General features: G+C 35.9%; 1 protein-coding gene across 4 annotated transcripts in view; it reads left to right on the top strand.

The window, feature by feature from the left end:
• Window positions 1-21,013, top strand: part of LOC131037351 (uncharacterized) — a 241,535-nt gene that overhangs the window by 73,606 nt on the left and 146,916 nt on the right. For 3 of the 4 annotated variants that reach the window (XM_057969491.2, XM_057969467.2, XM_057969474.2), the window contains exon 3: window positions 15,656-15,748. The exons of the other annotated variant lie outside the window; for it this stretch is intronic. In XM_057969491.2, coding sequence (XP_057825474.1) covers window positions 15,656-15,748 — 93 coding nt within the window. The remainder of the gene's footprint in view (window positions 1-15,655; window positions 15,749-21,013) is intronic. 4 annotated transcript variants of the gene reach the window in all.

The raw sequence follows: 21,013 nt of genomic DNA, 5'->3' as shown, positions 1-21,013 counted from the left end.
TATAACTTTCACATATGACCTTGGATTGAGGTGATTAGTTTTTTGAAAGTGGATATTTTTCTACGCACTACATATTGGTGCTAGTTTGAGGTTCTCATTCTAAGATTTTAATGTACTTTTGGTATTTGAGTCCATTTTTTGACATTTTAAAACTATGGAAAACAATTCTAGCATTGTAAATGCATTGATGCCAAATATTTTTTGTTAGGGGGGATTCTTACTGAGTAAAAAAGGGGGGGTCTCTCTTGGTGTGTGTGTGTGTGTTTTGATCTGTTTACTTGCACTATTCTTTTCCCACACATGGATCATTCTAAGGTTCCTTTGCTAACAACTTATAACTATGCAACTTGGATATGCTCCATATGTTGAGCAAAAGGTAGTTGAACCTATAGATGATAAGAAAAACATAAAATGGATGCTTCAACAAACAATAGCTTTTGGATGTCTTCGTAGTTTTGTTTCCCTCTATCTTGTGTTTCGGATTGAAGAATTTGAAAATTTAATCGATGATTGGAAAAAGTTAAAAACTTTGTATGGTACAACAGATGAAGTTAGAGGCTATTAGATTGCTAATGATTTGATGAGCATTGATCCAAAGAACTTTGACAACATCCAGTATTATATAACTAAGGTCAATGATTTGAGAGCACAATGCAAAGAATGTGGCATTGAGAAAAAGGGGATTTAGTTATTCTATAATGTATTGAACAAACTTGCTCTTGAATATGCATCTTTTGTTTCTAGCTTTCACACTCATAGGCCATACTCCATATGTTGAGCAAAAGGTAGCCGAACCTACAGATGATAAAAAAACATAAAATGGATGCTTGAACAAACAAAAGCTTTTGGATGTCTTTGTAGTTTTGTTTCCCTCGATCTTATGTTTCAGATTGAAGAATTTGAAAATTTAGATGATGCTTGGGAAAAGTTAAAAACATTGTATGGTACAACAAATGAAGTTAGAGGCTATCAAATTGCTAATGATTTGTTGAGCCTTGATCCAAAGAACTTTGACAACATCCAGGATTATATAACTAAGGTTAATGGTTTGAGAGCACAATGCAAAGAATGTGGCATTGAGAAAAAGGAGATTTAGTTACTCTATAATGTATTGAACAAACTTGCTCTTGAATATGCCTCGTTTGTTTATAGCTTTCACACCCATAGGCTAACTATGGGATCAACTTATATTAAGCCTTCATTTGCATCTTTTTCTAAGATGTTAATACATGAACTACAAAAGCTTCTTTCTATAGGTCTCATAGAGCCATCACAAAATTAGGCTTTATTGGCTAGTTAGCCTAAGGGATAGAAAGAGTTAGGACAATTTGACAAGAAACAAAAGAAATCAAAGGAAAAGCCACACAAAATAAATCATCCTCAAAAGAAGACTCATCTAAGAAGGAGAAGCCTACTTTTACATATTGCAAGAGAACTAGACATGAAGAACATTCTTGTTATAAGAAGGGTATTGATGAACTGAAACATCTTCTTAAGAGGAACAACATTGATCTACCTTCTAGAATGTCTGAGTTAGCTACTTCCCATTCAAAATAGTTAGTATCTACTAAGGAAAAAGGTTATGCAGGTTTTGCTTATGAATCAATGAAAAACAAAGTTAAAGCTCTTTGTGCTTCTATGGGTCTTGAGTCAAGGAGATGGCTTCTAGATTCTGGAGCTTCACACCATATGGCTTCCACACAGTCTATGTTCTCTTCTTTTGAGCCTTGTTTTATTCCACCTATTTTGATGGGCAACAACACTTACATGGATGTAATTGGGAAAGGTCTTGTTGATATTGGGGATCGCACTTTCAATGATGTTTTGTGTGTACCTCATTTATCAAACAATCTTCTCTCCATTCATCAAATCACCCATGGTGGAGTAGGGAAGACTATGGAGCTCACACTTGATTTAGTTATCATTCGAGATTTGGGAAGCAAAGAGTTAATTGCAATTGGGTGGTTGATCATGCATCTTGGTTATACACGTTTTTCAGACTTTGCACCTGATGATGGTTTTGATCCTTTGGTTGTTGATCACACTCCTAGTGTGAACTTTGATTTTGAGAACATTTGTTAAACTTTAACTTGGGTATTCTCACGTGATTTAGTTCTTGAGCCTTGCATTTCATCTCCTCCATCTACCGTTGCTTCTAATTGTACTTGTTTTGCTACATTCATGGCTACTTGTGATTCTGTGCAGTAGGAAATACATTGTATTCCAGATACAATTGCATTGGATGACTACTTGATAGATAGGGCAGGTTTATATGTAAAGTCTTATATTTCAGACTTGGGAGACACCTTTATGACAATTTTTTTTCTCTTTTATGAAGTTGATTCTTGTTCAATTGTTGTGGAGGAATCTTTGGATCCTCTTATTCATTCTACACATGATCATTCATCACAGTTTGACATGAGTGTGGAATCGTGGATACTTTTGAGCAGCATTTGGAAGAGGCATCCTTACCTTTAGAGGGAATACTTGAGTCTTTGGATCTTGTTCGACATACATCTCCACTAGGTTTTGGATTGTCATCTTCATTAGTGTGATTTAGAACACCTGATTTGAAAGCGACAACTTTCAACATCGACTTGGAGACATATCAACAGTTTTCAGGGATTTCATATATCTTGCACTTTCTTCCTCATATTCCTTCCAAGAATGGGAAGATGTTCTTAATACACTTTGATTTTGTTTCTTCCCAAGGGGAGAAACGTTGTTCGAAGATTGTGGAGCATCTTCTACATCCAATTTTGAGCATCAACAATCAACACAGTTGACTACTCGGGGGAAAGCTACATAGTCTTACTTATCCTTTCTATTTTGGAGGGGACTTCTTCCTTGCATAAGATTATTTTTTGTGTTGGGAAACTTGTTTTCTTTTTTCTCTTTTGGAGAGGAGTTTTGTCCCACTTGGTTTTCTCCTTTTCTCCATTTGTGAGAGATTGTTTTATACATGGGTACTTAACATGGCCTTGTAGTCGGGACTCATCCTTGCATATTTGTTGCTTTATCAACATTGCAGCTTTTCAAGTCTGAAAACAACAACTTATTATCTAATTTTATCAAAATCAGGTTTTGGAAATGAAACAATAGCTGTAGAAATAAAACCTCCTTGCACAAACAAGAAATGTGAATATGTAATGATTGAACTTATGTTAAGGCTGAAAATTCTTTCTCACCAGTCACCAACAAAAAAGGCTCCTTTGTTGGGGAAAATTTGCCAATCCACATTTATGAATGCAAATGTAATTATGTGGTGGTTGATTAAAATGATGATAACAACATTTAGACTGAAATTTTGATTTATACTTTTCCATGGAGGATTCCTCTTCTCACCACTAATTTCCATCAAACTTTGTTGGTGATTAAAACTCAACAATGAAGTAGCTGCACCTTGCTTATGCTACACTAATCTGATATAACAAGAAGTTGTTATCATGGCAAACAATCTTCTCGAGTATGTGCAAAGGAGATTTGAGAGCTCATTTGCATTATTCTTCGTTTTTCTATTTTTCTTGGAGAGCTTTTAGAGCTTTTGGCTTTTGGTTGAGTGAGCCCTAGGACGAAAACCCTTGGGTTTCTTCTGGTTGATTGGACGAAAACCCATTTCAACCAACCGTGGTGGATTCATCCGGAATTCACAGGTTTGCAGATTGGTACGGATTTATAGGGATTTATTTGGAGTTGCTGACAACAATGTTTCTAGGTATGAATTAATTTAGATTTGCAGGCAAATAATAATTTTTTTATTTGGATAGATAAAGGAGTGAGAAATACTAGGAGAAATCATTGTGATGTATGTGGACGATGAAGAGAAAAAGAAAATATCAACGAATGTGTTTACAGTATGATTGGAAATCAAATAAATACTTTATTCAGCTGGGATAAAGCCCAGCCGTACACTTTATGGTAGCCCACGTACCACTTCTAAAGCAAATAAGGGGTTCGTAGTTTTCGTGGTAAGGCTTAAAATCTTTTTGGCAGTCCAACTTCGCATTTTGGAGGAGATCAAAAAGCTGTCACAGCCTTTTGGGAGTCTTTCACAACATTTAGGACTCTCAAATCATGTCTAGGATATGAGAAAATGGGAAGGAAAAGTAGACGCAGCTATTAAGAGTGTTGTGAATGCACTTGAAGTTGCGGTACAAGTTGGAAAGGCATAAGGAGGTGCTGTAAAAACAATTTAATATATTAGCAATAATGATTTGAATATTGAACAGTCAACAGCAGGCTTGCAAGCTACTCAAGCAGGTCAAGCACATCAAACATCTCAAGCACGTCAAGCAGTTCAAGCACCTCACGTACCTCAAAGAATCTCAAGTAGGTTAACCATTTGGAATATAAAATATTGATGATTTATTTAATGATATTATTGCTGATGTATTTTCTGAGTATATGTACTTTGTATCAGCAGTGAATAGAGTAGAAGGAAGAATTGTCAATGCAATATTTGATGCAATAAATTTGTGTTTTTGACATAAATTCCAATATTGGAATCTATGGATTTCATGCTATGGTCATATTCCTCAAACAAAACTGCATAAACACAATCTGGCCAGCTGCATACCAATGCTTTGACAAAATGTCTGTGATTGAAAAATCAGAAAATTTGCATGTATGTTAAAAATATCTGGGTACAGGATATTACACGATGTTAAGAGACAAAATTGAATAAACATCAATATGATAGGAAACTTGTTGCTGTCCTAATTAGCCAATTGCAACTTCTGAATAAAAGGTAGCCTGCTATTGTTGAAAACTGTTGCCTCGATGAGAAACTTGGGTTCCATAATTTTATGTGAACACAACTTTGAGAAAAATGCAACTTCTGAATAAAAGGTATCCTGCTATTCTTGAAAACAAATGTCTCAATGAGAAACTTAGGTCCTATATTTTTATGTGAAGACAACTGTGATGTCCCCCGGCAATCTGGATTAAGTCCATGTGAGCATGTACAAATTCGGGAAGTCTCCTAGGGAGATGAATTTGGAAGTAAGGTTCAAATTGACATTAACACCATAAAGAAAAAGCTTCACCATAAATACAATAATCGGCAATCAGAAATAGAGAATGAACGATCATGGTTATTTGTCATAAAAGCCTTGACTACAAAATAATGATACGGATGGCAAGCATGAACACGGAAGCCAAAGTAAGGATATCGATGTAAAGCATCGATTAAGCATAGCGAACAGCGATACCAATGGTGAATCATGCCAATGTAGGAAGAACAATAATCAGGAGTTAAGTAACCTTGTGCATGTTAATGCCTAGCATCATAGTGTCTCTGCAAAAGGAAGATTGTTATTGAATTAAGACTATGACTATTTACAGTCACATCACTGTCTTCAGCCACACAATCTTATGCTCCCATACAAAAACCAATACATTACTAATATCGACCCATATTAATGACGGCAACTACAAGGGGTAATATCGGTTGAAGGGAGATTGTCAAATGGTGGATAAAGGGAAGGTTGCAACCTGAAGGTCATCTAGCACTCAACAAACAGCTAAGTTATCGATTGTTCCCAAAAAGCCCTGGATCCTGATTTGGATTCCGCCTGGGTCCTGGTCCAATCCCGATTCCCAGTGGATTCCTCCCGGGTCCTTACCAGGTGGCTGGGTTCTCTGTGGGTCCTGCCACACATGACCCACAGAGGACCCATCCACCTGGGAAGGACCAGGGAGGAATCCATGGGGAACCCAGGCGGACCCGGGCGGACCAAATGGCTATCATTGCAGAAGCTTCTTGGTTATTAATTGCACTTGTCTGCTTCGTTTTGTCAGCAAATGGCTAGAATAAGGTTGGTAATCTCACTGTACTTCATGCTCTTTACAACTATCAACAATGAAACAAACAATCGAACGACTATCTGAATATTATTCAACATTCTGTCAGTCTGTCCATATTTTAAGAATTAATGCCTATAAGATTCCAAAAGTTTGTGATGGATTCCAACCTGTGGTACCTGTTAGATTTTGATTACTTCAATTCTCTATATGTCCCATCAATCATGGGGGAATGATAATTTTTCTTCGTTTGTGCAGAATTTGCCCACAGTTAATGTGAAGATTCTAAAAATTATGTAACAAACTTGGTTCAAACACAAGGCACTACATGATCATCTTCAAGGACCTGATTTTATAAGTTGATGTCTATGTTTTCCTTCATGTAATTACTTGGTAGTTACAAAGGTACTATGGCATAAACAACACTACTTCATGTATGGAAAGTCACATTGTATATTACATATTTGTATGGATTGTATCATTGTAATAATCAATAATGGTAGTGATAGTTTATAAATTATATAATTATATTTTATAATTTTGATGTTTGAACATATATATATATATATATATATCAGAGTTACCTGAGGACGCGTCCCTGACCTGAAAACCCCCTTCCCCGTCACGGGGACGTTTCGGGGACTTGGAGACGGCCAGGGGACGTTTCCCCCCATCCCCAAATTGCCCTATATTTTGAGGGGACATCCCCGAAACGGGGGGACGCCTGCCCTAGCTCTGGGGGACGTCCGTATGTCCCGAGGCGGCTGGGGACGGCTGGGATGTCCCCAATCCGTCCCGGGGACGGCCAGACGTCCCCCATATCTAAGGCCCTTAAAAAATATTAAAAAAATTAAAAAAGTTGTATTTTCAATTTTTTATTTAAATTTTCTAATATAGGCCCCTTATTAATTCAAATTGTTATTAAAAATAAAAAAAATTAAAAGATAACATTAATTAAATTTTAAATTTATTAATTTAATTCATAATTTTGACAATGAAACTATATGGCAGCAGTGTAGCCTTTGGGCATTTTGACACAGAGATTAGAAAGTTGCCAAACTCGGCGAGTCAATAGAAAAATAACACCCAACGCCTTTATTAAAGAATAAGTTTTTTTGGCCTCGCGGGGCGCTGCCCCTCCACCCTGCCCCGTATCACGACAAGGAGCGCACAAGGGGCGCTGCCCCTTGACCCCGCAAGGGGCAATGCCCCCTAACCCCACCTTGGGGGCGCTGCCCCCAAACCCCGTTGAAAAATATGGGGGGAAACTGCGTCGATAGAAGTAGGGAAAATTTAACCTTCGAGTCTATTGATATGCATATTGACAATGTGAATGAATTGAAATTCTGATTTATGAATGTATAATTGCATATTGTCTATTGAGTATTAACAATGTTGTATGTTCAAAATTTACATTCTAAAATGTTTTCAACTTTTCATAGTATCATACACATGCTATATCCACCATGTTTTATTGTTTTCATATGAATATAATGTATGTATGCATGCTTTATCCATGTTTTCATATGAACATTTAGAATTTTGAAATTTTCCTATATATTTTAAATTTTTCCTATATTTTATATAGCCGTCCCCTTTGCCGTCCCCCGCCATCCCCAAATTTGGCAAAAAAATTTGCCGTCCCGGAAACGTGTCCCGCCGTCCCCTGCCGTCCCCGTCTCGGAAACTCAGGGTAACTTTGATATATATATATATGGACATACCCGTACCCAAGGAATTTTTTATTTTTTTTGCCGAATCCGCGAATCCGTACCAGATTCTGTATCCTTATCTGTACCTGAATCGGTAACTTAGACAAACAGTAATGAATATCAAGTAATGTTAAGGAATAGTATTGGCAACAAAACAGAGCTATGTGGAATTGAATGATATCCCCGTCTTGGGTAGTATGAAGCCAACTACCAAGCCAACTACCATATGAGGAGGCGTGTTTGAGAATATAGATGATTCAGATTACCATTAAGCATCCTTAAGGCTATAGTTATGACATGAAGAGATTATAAAGAGTGATCATTAGTTGGCGTCGAAGGGATAGACATCGATTTATATTGTTATTGACAATGGTTACCATAATTATTAACTTAATAAGGAATCAATAATTGTTATCATCATAAGTCAAGAGTACAGGTCTTAATGATATCCCAAGAGGTGCGATTAATAGTTGTATAAAGAAAGATAAGTATTAAAGGACATGGGATGTGTCTCTTACGAAGGGATTTATCATTCCAAATACGTTATATAATAAGACAATCATTTCTCCCACAAAGGACATTGTGGAGAGTTTATATATTTTGTTTTATTGTCCAGTATTGGATCGCTCATAAGAGCAAAGGCCAAAGGCCCATTATCGTGTGCATAATCGGATCAGAGGCATATATCAGAAACAGCACCAGTTGCATGCGGTTCAAGTAACAATCAGAAACAGCATCATCTACCATTGTTGCAAGTATACATCTTCCAATCTGAAACAGCACTGTATTGCTGTAAGCGATATCATATCTTTTTGCATATTTATAACGATATATCAGAAACAGAAACATCTCATATAAGGAACAGTAGATCATCCATTGCTACAAGCGATAGGAACACATATATTATAGCATACTTCTCACTGTCATAACAGAGACAGCTACCGACCAGCATGGCATACTTTCCATTGTCATATCAGAGAAGGCTAATATCATCTAGCAGTGACACATATTGATATTAAGATCGTCCTTGCATATTTGTCAATCATTCATATCAGAGACAGCAGAGATAATCTTCTTTATTGAATTGCATTCAGTTATAACAATCATTATTTTTGTATTATCATTATCAATCAAATTACAAGTGTAAGCCATTGTATTCTTACATTGTTCATCATATGTTATAAGTATTATTGGTTAATTGAGGAAAGAAGTCTCTTGCATTTGATCTTGCAAGTTAATTGTCCCTATCTATAAGTCATTAAATAACGGGACATTACAACAACTTTGAGAAAAATGACAAAACCCTTGCCTTAACACGATCAAATTGCTCACCATTAGTTGCTGATCTGAAAACTTGAGCAAGCTGAAAACCACTCAGTATTTGATATAGCATCTATCTTATGTCTGAAAACTTCACCTAGATCTCATATCCTGTCATTGTCACGAGCTATGTTACTAGAATTAGAAAATGTCTCAGCATTTATCACAGAAAGTGGATTACAAAAGATAATTTTGCATTCATTTCAAAAAGTGGGTTATCAACATATTGGAAGTTATTTCCATTTTCTTGTTCAGACCAATCTTCTTGCTGTCCCAATTTTGTAGTTGCAATCTCATCAAACTGCTCTAAATCAGAATCTTCTTGAAGCCTATCAAGCCGATCAATTACTCTTAGCTCTTTCTTCATTCTCTCACTCCCTAAAATGTTTTGTAGCAGCAAGCGCAAGCTGATCTTTTGCCTCCAATATTGCCATTTGGGTTCCCTAAAATGTTTTGTAGCAGTAAGCTGACCTTCTGCCTCCAATAGTGCTATTTTGGTACTTTCTAATGAGTCCTTCGTTGATTTAAGCTCAAAAGTGAGCTCATCAACTTTCATTTCCTTAGATGTATTTAAGGCTTTGTCTACAAATTTGGTGGCTACATCTCTATCTTTGATCATATTCAGATATGCTGATTTCATTTCTTCCACTGTACTCTTTAACTATTTGTAAATCTGTAAAGGTGACAATTTGTTCAAGTTCTCTCTTCAAACTTTGCATTAATATTTTGAATGATAAATCACTTTGAAACTGAACACATGAAACTGCTGAAACTGACATGTAGCCACTGAATATTGACATACAACTACTGAAATTTTGTCATATAACTGCTGAAAATCACATTGCAACAGGTTCAAGCTGCAAAAAAATTGTTAACTTCTCAACATGCTGGCAAGACAACCAATTTTGATACCATAGTAATGTCCCTACCAAGATATAATATACTTCAACAAACTTTCAAATATTTTGACTTTAGTTGATCGACATTTTGTCAAATAGCTGGCAAACAATGATTCATTAAATATTTTTGATCTAAATACTCATAGCAGCTACGACTAACTCACAATTTTGTTGACATAATCACAAACACTTTGAATTGATTGAGTTTCATTGGGACATTTTAGCAACGAGTTATCATACAACCCACATTCTTAGAAATCTCTAATATTGTTAGTAGTATATAAATTCAGGAATTATAACAAACATTTGGCCAGTAGTTGACGCTTAAGCATCTTATAGTAGGGAAAAAAGCAATGGTTATCAAAATAGAGGTAAGTGTTGAGATTCTTGTCATTGATGTCTGGTTTGTTAAAATGCCAGAGTCTACATCATCTGATAGGATTTTCTCTAGACGAGCTGTTTCTGGAACTTGTCTTTTTGATAGGTTTTTCTCTACACTTGTTGTGTCTGAAACTTACCTGGCAGTGGTATTCGGATTGTTCTTCTGGCAGTGTGGTGTTGCTTTTACAGCGTTTTTTGATTATGAGTGGATTTTGGAGACTGCTACGTGGCTGCTGGATAGCAAAGGTTGTTCACAGAATACTGTGGTGGCGTTTTTTTTAGAAGTCGATTTTCTAAAAAGAAAATCGTATGATATTCTCTGTGGTGGCGTTTTTTAACAGAGCCGTGTTTTAGTAGTGATTAATTTTTAACGTTTCATCTTATCTAACTATTCAGAGATTGCAGAGAATAGATGTGTTGAATTCTTTCTTGGTGTGTTAAAAATTGTTGGAGGTAACAGCAGTAGTATATACTGGTTTGACAGTCGTTTTGCCTGATGTGTTGTGGTTGGTGGAGATAAAGCAATTGTCTTTCAGTTTGAAAGTGAGTGTGTCGTCTTCTTTTGGGTTTTTTCAAAAAAGTTATTTTTTGGGTAGGAATTAACAGACACAATGAATTTTGAACACAAGAAAATTAATTTCTGTGCATATCATGTTGTGTTCTGGCTACCGTTCTTGTTTTTAAGAATCATTCAAGATGATGATATCTGCGGCTGTTTTTTTTGGGTATCGAATTGCATTTTGACAGAGGATTTGATCATGAAGCTGTTTTTGAAGTTGGGAGCTGCGTGTGTTCTTTTTAAAAAATATGATTCGTTTTTTAATCTGAAACTGTCCGTTTTCAGAAAACGTGATTTGTTCTTTCTGAACATATGGCGAAACACGTTTTTTTTTTAGCGCATAGAATATGATATATTTTTTTGAAAGCGAATTAACAGAAGGTGTTCAGCTTTGTTTTGTGAAAAAGGACTGAAGTTGATATCTTTGGATGTAACGCATGATATTAAAAAGATACTTCTACGGGTTTTGTAAGTATATGGCAGCAACGTTTTCATGTCGGCAGATGATGATTAATTTTTTACTGGGCACTGCTGTGGAAATAGAAAGTGAAGCGAGCGTTTCTTTTTGGGTAGTGTCCATTCAATATCGCTCCCTTTGTGTGTTCCAAAAATGCGACTGTGTGGTGCTGACGTGTTAAGATGCTGAGCAATTTTAATTTTTTTTGAAAAGGCACAGGTTGAAGAATTTGGATGAAAAAGCTGTGTGAATGCTGCAGACCAGTGAGGGAGTATGACTGTATGTAATTGGCATCATTGTTGATGCGTAGGTGATTGAATATTGTATGCACTTTTAGAAGGTTTTGCAGAGCTGAAGTTAACTATCTTAATCTCTGTGAAGGACTGTTGGTTGTGTGTACGTTAATATTACAGATCTGAAGTGTGATGTATATCACTGATGTGTTCTGGAGTGTGCTGAGAGTAAATATTTTTGAGTGGTTGCTGAAAGTCTTATACAGTGACAGTGATAAAAAGGTATATAAAACGAGGTGATTTTGATACAAGAATGTTGTTGAGTCTGATGTAAACATTGAACTTTGATGTATGAAGTCTGAGAGTTTGTCTTTTCAGTTTTCTTTTTAAGTAAGAGGTAGGTGCCTCTTTGCTTTTGTAGGAGCTGTAACTTAGTCTGAGGTTGGAGCCTCTGTAGACCAGAGTTGGTGCTCACCTTTTTGTAATCTTGGGTTGGTGCCCATTCCTCATAAATGGAAGTTATTTGTGCCGTGGTTTTTTTACCCGAAAGGGTTTTCCATGAGATAAGTTTTGTTTCTTCTCTTTGATTGTTTCAGTTCTGAGTCTTATTTTTAATTTCCTTGAATTACTGATTAACCCCCCCCCCCCCCCCCCCTCTCTCTCAGTATTTCTGAGTTGGTTTTCAGTAAGTCTATATAAAAATTGTACTTACTTCTAAGTTGCAATGTCTTTCTATAGTGGCATCTAATCTTCTACACAACGCTGTTGATTAATATATTAGACTATACGATATAGATAATGAGTGGAAAATGTGTCCAAAGATTGTCAAAACTGATATGGTTTTCTGTTGTAATGAGACAACTGGAAAAATTGAGAATACTACTGGTAATGACTGATGAGTAAGGTTTTAACTTCTAACCATGCTGCGATCTCCTCCAAAGATATCTCGCTATGTATGCCTTGGGTGGTTGGTTTTATGTGTTGAAAATTCTTATCGTGAGCAGCAATCTCTTCCTAGACAACTGCCACACCTTTTCTTTTTCTGTATGGCCTGCTCACTAGTATATGGCCAGCAATATAAGTATAAATTATATTCAAGTTGGGCAACCAGCAAGAAACTCTACCTTGGATGATATGATCACCTGCTCACTAATATATGGCCAGCAATGTAAGTATAAACTATATGCAAGTTGGCAGCCTGCAATAAACTCTACCTTGGATGATATGATCAACATACAAATACTTTTATTGATATATTTGATAACATTTGCGAACAAGTGATTTATTTTGATTAGCTCTTAATCCTCAATTTACAACTATGCTGGGAACCAAATAAAGTAAACCTGGAAATGATATTTCAACTCTTCAATGCGAATATCCACAAATCTCATAACTTTCACCACATTGGCAACATTTGTATGAAATTGCTCCAATGGACATTATGGGTTTTCATCCTCAAACCCAATATCTTCAGCACATGTGATTTTTGGATGAAATCATTCTCAAATGGCTAGGAGGTTTTCGTCCTAGGCATAGAAGATGAACATGTTTCAATCTTTCCTGAAAAGAGAATTTGATAGAGAACAATGTATGCCCAATCTCTTGCCCATGCCCTCTTTAAATAACTTTTTCCCGAGGGCATTTTATTTTAATTTCTTTTAAGTCACTTTTATTTTTTTCCCTCCAAGTGACTTTTGAAATTTCTCTTTTTATTCAACTTTACTTTTGGGCCCAAAAATAAGACACTTTTATGTTTCCTTAAAGTTTAAAGTTTAAACCAACAACTTTTTAAATAATTAAATATAAGTTGTCTTTTAATTTTTACACTTTTTGACACCTTAAATATTTAACCATTTAATAATCTAATTATTTTCTGCACAGCCACCAAAGTTACAAAAATATTAAAATAGACTAAAATATGAATTTCGACCACACTACTAATACCTTAAGTGCACAGGATATCAATCTATATGAAAGTTGGCTTTCTCCCAAGATGACAGATTTCTCTAAGAAGTGCGGAGTGCTCCCAAAATGTCAGTTCTGCATACAAAAAGTACCATTGTATACATCTTGGGTCTAAGAATTCTTTGCCACCACCAGACTACCTTTTCCATAAAGGTGACACTCTCCAAGAAAGTTGGAGTTTCCAAGGATATTGGAATGGACCAGAGAAAGACATTATAACCATTTTCTCATTTGATCTTTTATTTCAAATTTTTCCAAATATATTCTTATGGGTTGTTTTAATTGTTTTTTTTTGGGTTGCTCAAATTATATTCGCTTCCTACACTATTGTTGTGAGGTGACTTGTGAAAGTTAAAGAAGTATCAAACAACATGGGTATCAACGTTATTTGGACCTATATGAAGGCAAGGAAATGTGAAAGAACTCAAAAAGTGAAAGTTGTAATCCTTGTTGATAAGTGGTGGGCCCTTGTTATGAACCAACTTAATATTACAAAACCCAACATCTCTATGACTAGATCTATAGATGCCAATCAGTCTTTCTTGAGAAAAATAGATGATCAGATTGGTCTAAAGTGGAAAAGATGAAAGAAATCATACAAAAGCATGACAAAGATCCTAAAGAGAAATTTTGAAAAGAAGGTAAAGACATCATATGGAGATGATTTTTTTTAAACCTTGTTGTTGTTGAGACATGGACCAGCTAGGACTCGAACCTAGGACCTTCCATACGCTGCTGGAGTGCTCTACCACTGAGCTACTGGCCCCTCTTGGACTAGTCCATCGTCGGTCCCGGTGTGGCTTATTTCCAACACCAACACCCCCCCCCCCCTTAAGCCACACCTCTCGTGTGCTTGGGGCTCCTAGCCTGGGCCTGTCTCTGATACCATGTTGAGACATGGACCAGCTAGGACTCGAACCTAGGACCTTCCATACGCTGCTGGAGTGCTCTACCACTGAGCTACTGGCCCCTCTTGGACCAGTCCATCGTCGGTCTGGGTGTGGCTTATTTCCAACACCAACAGTTGTATCTCCTTGCACATCTTCCATATCCCTCATGTTATGGCATTGAACAACTTGTTATACTTGGTAGGGAGGTACACTATAGGGACATAAAAGTTTAAAATATATATAAGATATAGTTCAAAATATTCTTTCCTAATTCAGATATAGTAGGTGAAGCATGAAACGAATTTTGAATGTTTGTAGCCCTACAATGTGAGACATTGAGGCTCCTCATGACAAATATGCCATGCCTTTGGTTACATGGTGGTACTTCCATGGCCAACCTACAAGAGGTTTTGGTTAAGATACTATAGAGCTGCATTTTATAATTTAAATCCCAAAAGTTATAATTAAAATCAAGTTAGTATCCTCAATTTTAAAATTATTGCTTCTACATATAATTTTTTAAGAAAATAATTAAAGAAATTTCCTACAAATGTTGCCTCTATAGGTCTCTAGTTCCTCTTCATCTTTGTTGAATTGGGGTACACCTCTTTAGCAACATAGTTAAACACAATAAGTTTTGCAAAGAAGTTTGAGGAGTTGGTGTATGTATATTCCAATTTGTGTTTCATCACAAGACAGTTAGGGATATAAGCAAGGGTTGACCATTCTTTGAGCCGTATGACCAAAGTAGCCTAACTTGGATTCTGATGAGCAAGTGACTTCTACAAAAGAGTCAAAGAGTGGAGCTAGTGGAAGTGGCATTCTGCTTCATCTTGGTTTGATGATTCCAAGGAAGATGCTGATACTTTTGGAGGAGAGCAATATGATGATGTGGTCTAGTCCTCGTCTATCTAGATTGGAACATTTGAATAGTAACCTATACACTGAGTCAGAAATCCTAAACTATTAGTGTTTAATCCATTGCATCGTTCATTTGGAAATCTTTTTATTTTTGTGTTTTTGTCATAGGTTTATTTTTTGATATGTTTTACAAGAACTCATCTGCATCATTTTACTTGAGGTTGTCTTGGAAAACACGTATTTCCCATATGCGTACCTCTTTCCGAGAGACTTATTTCTAGACTTATTGCTATCTAGACATGCCAATCAGATTTATATTGATGTTTACAGTATAAAAATACATTGGTTTTGAATACTAAAAAAACCACTCTAATGAGGTAATAGTATCTATGCTAGTGCTTTGCCATGTTTGAAAAACCAATTTTCTTTGCCAAAAGGTTGCAATCTAGTTGTTCTATTGATATCATTATCTATGCTGGAGAAGTTTATTTTATTTCAGAGCCTCATGTTTCCATGGAAGTTGCTGAATATGGCAGTTATATGAGTGGTGTCCCTGATAATCGTTAGTTGTTGCAGGGAGATATCAAGATTGTTCAGGCAAAACCATTACCTCCATTTGAGAGGTGGCTGTTTCGTGAGCATAACTATCTCCAATTCTTGGTAGATCAGGTATATGGAGTTTTAAATGTTAATTGTCCTTAATTGTGCCTTTATTATTTGAAGCTTTTGTTTTCTGCTTGATAGTCTACTTTCAATAACTCACTTTTTGGCGTATAGGGAGCAATTCCTATTTTAATTTGTAATGTCCCGTTTTAGGGTTTTGTCAAATTTTTTCTCTGATACAAAACCACAAACTGAAATGACAAAACAAAATCAATCTAATTACTAGAAACTTGTTATCAAAACCCTCTATGACTGGAAAACAACTTCAACTTCACTTGAAATAGCAAAGTTCATTTTATAGTTGATAATAACTCAAAAGAAAAGGCTTTTTAATGCCTGATTTGAAATGGAGAGCCAACTATTCACTCTTTGACATTCAAATACACTCAGATCTGAGTAGTCAAAGCTCTCAGATAAAACATCAATGCTGATATAATTGAATTTGAGTGAATAAAAACCTCAAATGCCAACAAACATTCAAGAATGGACACTAGGGCATAGTTTGCAAACTTGGACTTGTAGAGTACTCGCCAAACACAAAATTTTCAACTCAGCAAAAACATGGCAAAACTTGACAACTTAAAAATTACTTAAATTTCTTGAAAAACATACTTTTTTTTTGCAAAATTAAATTACAAAATCTATTTGAGTGAATAAAAATCTCAAATGCCAACAAACATTCAAGAATGGACACTAGGGCATAGTTTGCAAACTTGACTTGTAGAGTACTCGCCAAACGCAAAATTTTCAACGCAGCAAAAACTTGGCAAAATTCAACAAATTAAAAATTACTTAAATTTCTTGAAAAACATAATTTTTTTTTGCAAAATTAAATTACAAAATCTATCAAATGAGTCTAAAAAACCATGAGTATTTTTTTTCTATCAGATTTGATTCTTGAATACATATGGATTGGAAAATCACATCATCATGCAAAATTGAACAGTGGATACAATAGTTAGCTGCTAATTGATAACTATTATGCATTTATGATGATTGTCTTTGAAAATCGTCATCATAAATTGCATATCTAGGCAAGTGTAAAATTACAAGTTTTTACAATTTTCTCTTCCCCATTCTATGAAAAATTGGGGGCTAGAGGGTATGGTCCTCCGATTTGATTGTGGCTCCCTGCTTGACCTAGAAGACTGTGCTTGTGGACCTTGCTGCTAGATGGCAATGACTCCTTTGTGATATCAATGTCATTCAATGACAATCCAATCTCCCCTGCTTTGCAACCTCATTCTCCATTGTTTTGCTTTCAAAATCAACAATCTCATCCTCTATAAACAATGAGGGCTTATCATCTTACAGAGTCCATTCACTGTAGGAATCAATCTCATCTAAACCAGTAAGCTGCTCTGATTGTCCTCCACCTTTATTGTGCAAAGTCGAAGGTTGTATTGCATAAGAAAGAGGTTATTGAGGCATTGTTGAGTCAACTTATTATGCTTCTTTGTGTGAATGACATCAATTAAACTCCAGTTGCACTCACAGTGAAAAGCACTACAAGGTTGAGACAAAATTCAGAGGGCTAGCTTTTGCAAGTTGGGGTATTTCCACCCCAATCTTTCCACCAAGAACCTACAAATAAGATATTCAAGATTTTATAAATAAACAATATTCAATTAATAATTGTAGACGACTTCTTTTTCTTACTTGGTGTTTGGGTTTTTCTTCCTTTTGTAGTTAATAGTGAAGAAAAGAGCCTGCCCCTAGTTTGCTTATAATTCTGCAACTTATAACAATGAGGTCTCACACCTCCATCTCAGGTATGTAAGGTACCCCTGTCCTTTGGCACAAATAAACTCAATTTACGTGATTAACCATTTCGTCAAACAGTTGGCAGGCTAGTATTGATGGTCTGATTTTTTCCCCTCTTCTGAAACTTTTCTGTGGTTCAGCTGTAACCTGGTGTGTTGAATTTGTTTGCTTGCAATATGATAATCATTCAATCACACTAGCACAAAACTCAAGGAATAACCAAAAAACTAATTTCTCATTTGCAATTACATCCAGCTGGGAATTAATTGACTGAAGTTACTGAGTACATTCCAGATTTTAATACATTCACGAATCTAAGAAAATACAGAGATTTTTCCCTATAAGACTCTATCCAAGTGAAGACAAATCTTAGAACCTGAGGTATTGCTGATTCCACTGTGACTTAAAGGTGGTATTAGCAAGTTTCCAGCAGCATTCAAGGAGTCTAGCGATGCTTGGCTCACAAACATTTGCTTCAAGGGAGTCAATAAACTAGAAATAATTTGCAATGTTAGAAACAAACCTTGTAACACTTGATCGCACAAGCTTTTTCCCCTTAGTGTGATCTGTCGTCAAGTGAAGTACCCACAAGTGATTGTAAATATATTTTGTTTTGTGCTGCTTCTACAATCATTCTCACCCAATCAATTTTGCCTATGCCCCCAAAGAAGGTCAGAGCAATGAGTTGCAAGAGAGGTCCAAAAAAGTGCTGGATGCCTCTCTTGAAGGAATATTCCAGCCACTACATATGCTATTGCATTGTTAGTAACAACTTGGTCAATGTTTTGTATGTGCACTTCTAAAACAGCCTCCTCCAATATCAAGCTCAAATTTCTTGCATTCTTTATTTTGTTGGAGACAACAGTTGACTTCAAAAAAATTAACTCATCCTTTGAAGCCACTAAAAAATTGAAGAGGGTGTGGTTCCTTCAATCTCTCCAACCTTTTGAAAGAATTGTGTATCCATTTTTTTGCCATTTCTTCTTTTGATCCTCCACAATTTGTTGTATATCTCCAATAGCATCTTGGAGCAACCTGTCACTTAAATCTCTTGTACTTTTTCCCTTTTAATTGTCAATGTAGTCATTAATCACTCCCAATATGGACTCCTTGCTACGTTGAAAGGAAGGTTGCTGTAATATGAAATTTTTGTACAAGCCTTGTCTGCTTCTTTGTGTACCTCCTTATTCCACCTTGTAGCTTCCAACGAAGGTTGTGCTCCTAGTATATTTATAGGCTCAAAAAACCCTTGGTTGAGCTCTACCTAAGTTGGATGAGAAGGGTGGGCCACATATATGTTGACTGCAACTAGACCCCACAATGCCTTGCATATTCACATCAGATTCTGTGGATAAATTAGGAGAAATGATTTCTTGTATGTCTGCTTGTGCCTTGGCCCTCTCCAATTTCTTTTCATCTAGTGCTGCAAGAAGGGCCAATATCTCTTGTTTCACCTCTTCCAAGGCTACTTCACATTTCTTGGCATCATGATAAGGAATATCTGGAAGATGGTATTTGAGGTGATTGATGTCTCCACTAAGCTTCTTCTTACACCATTTATAAATCACAAACCTCCCTATTGGTCCAAACTACGTTATATTTCCATGTGGGGTCATGGCTTCCAGGGGGTCACTTTCAATAGGACGATTTCCACATGTTGAGTTTGAACTAGATGCAGAGCCGGATGCCATTGTGATTATATATTAACCTATAATATCAATAAGAACAAAAAGTAGTGATTAAAAAATATAGCAATTGGTTCGCGTTTTTTATAAAGCTATATAAAGTTCAAATGCATCTGAAAAATTTAATTGTAATATGGTAAATGATAATTGAATTAACAAATTTGATTAAAACTAAAATGTAAACCCTAATTTCTTTTTCAAAAAAGGAATAATTTGATTCAAATCAGTGTAAATTTTTAAAATTTTAATCAATCCACAAGTTTAGACAAATTGAATCAATTCAATTCATTAAACAATGTTCATTTGACATGCTAAAAAATTGAGAAATCATTTACAAATTTAAATGCATAAAAAAAGAAGAAAATAAATGGAACCAACCATATGCAAATTTGAAATTCTATAAATTTCTTCTTCAAATCCCCTAAACAGTTGTCCCAATCAGCTCTAGAATGCTTGCTGTTGTGTGTGATGAGGAGTGAATGAAGGGAAAGACAGCAAACTGTGTTTTTTCAGCATCAAACTCACCTTTTTTCTGTGTAGAGCGTGCAGTGAGTTTTCAGCTCAGGCTCATTGAGTTTGAGTTTTGGTGATGACTTGCCAAAAAACTTGAGTTTACCCACGGCTCGCTATACAGATTCAATGAGTAAACCCTTGCAAAAATTTGTTTGAAAAAAAAAGAGGCAAGTACTAAAAGACTTGTTGGGTATGTAAAGTTGTAAACTATGCCCTAGGGTATTAAACTTCCATGGATCTGAATTGAACACCAATTATTTACCTTCAAAATACGCTTATTATATTTATGAAGTGGAGCAACTTATTATGATTGATATCACAATTTTCAGACTTGCAATAATTGCATTTGAACAGAAATGATGATTGTATAGCTGTAGAAGCCTTTTATGGGTGAATATCAGACAAGTTTGGTGGTTGGATCTGATTGTAGTTCTGTAGCAGCAGTAGGGGCAAGGCAAATGACCTAGGGAGGTCATGTGGCAGTTGGGAATAGTCAATTAAAGGCTGTGCAGCAGTCTCAAGCTTTTCAAAATGCTGATAACAGTCAATAAAATGTTTGCAAATAGTGAAAGATCTTGATGCCACTTACCCAAAGTACTACTGTAACCTCCTCCAATGCTGGCATGCCCAAATATGGTCTGAAAAGTGATAAAAACAGTAATAGTTAGAGTAGATCTGCCTCCCAAGCAATGGTGTTGTTAAGGAAAGTGGTTAGAAATGTTGTGACAATAAATGATGACACGCGCTCTCTAGAAAGCCTCCAAAGTGATGGCACTTTCACCAGATCTGCGAAATGTGCAATAAATGATAGTGAATTTGCCTCGTCAATGCTGGTATACTTGAGTTGATGAGTATATGTTGATCACTGAACTAATGATGAATTATTCCCCAAAAGTGCTGATTTCTTTGTAGTGACTGTTGATGTGTGTTTTATGAGATCATTATTCTATCCTCTCTTGAACAAAGACTTCTTGGATGCTAAACAATGTGAACAAACGAGACGACTCCAATGTTCTGATAGTCAGTTCTTGACTTTATACATGGATAAACTCAGTGTTTGTGATGTGATTTGTTGGAATCACAAGGGAACTTACGTTGAACCTGGATGTTTGAATGTTGTTGGAACGTAGAAATTCACTTGACTTTAAACAAGATGAAAAGAATTGAGGGTTGAGAAAGCTAATCTAATCCTAAGAATGTAAGAGACTATAAAATATAAATGACATAGTGAAATTCAACTAGACTTTGCTTTGCCATGCAAAGCGACAACTCCACAAAGCTAGTGCGATCTTGTAAGGTAGTTTTATGA

This window comes from Cryptomeria japonica, chromosome 6 (genome assembly GCF_030272615.1).
Source record: "Cryptomeria japonica chromosome 6, Sugi_1.0, whole genome shotgun sequence".
NCBI classification, from domain to species: Eukaryota; Viridiplantae; Streptophyta; class Pinopsida; order Cupressales; family Cupressaceae; genus Cryptomeria; species Cryptomeria japonica.
Note: the sequence above shows the minus strand (reverse complement) of the source record. Positions and strands in the feature narration are given on the sequence as shown.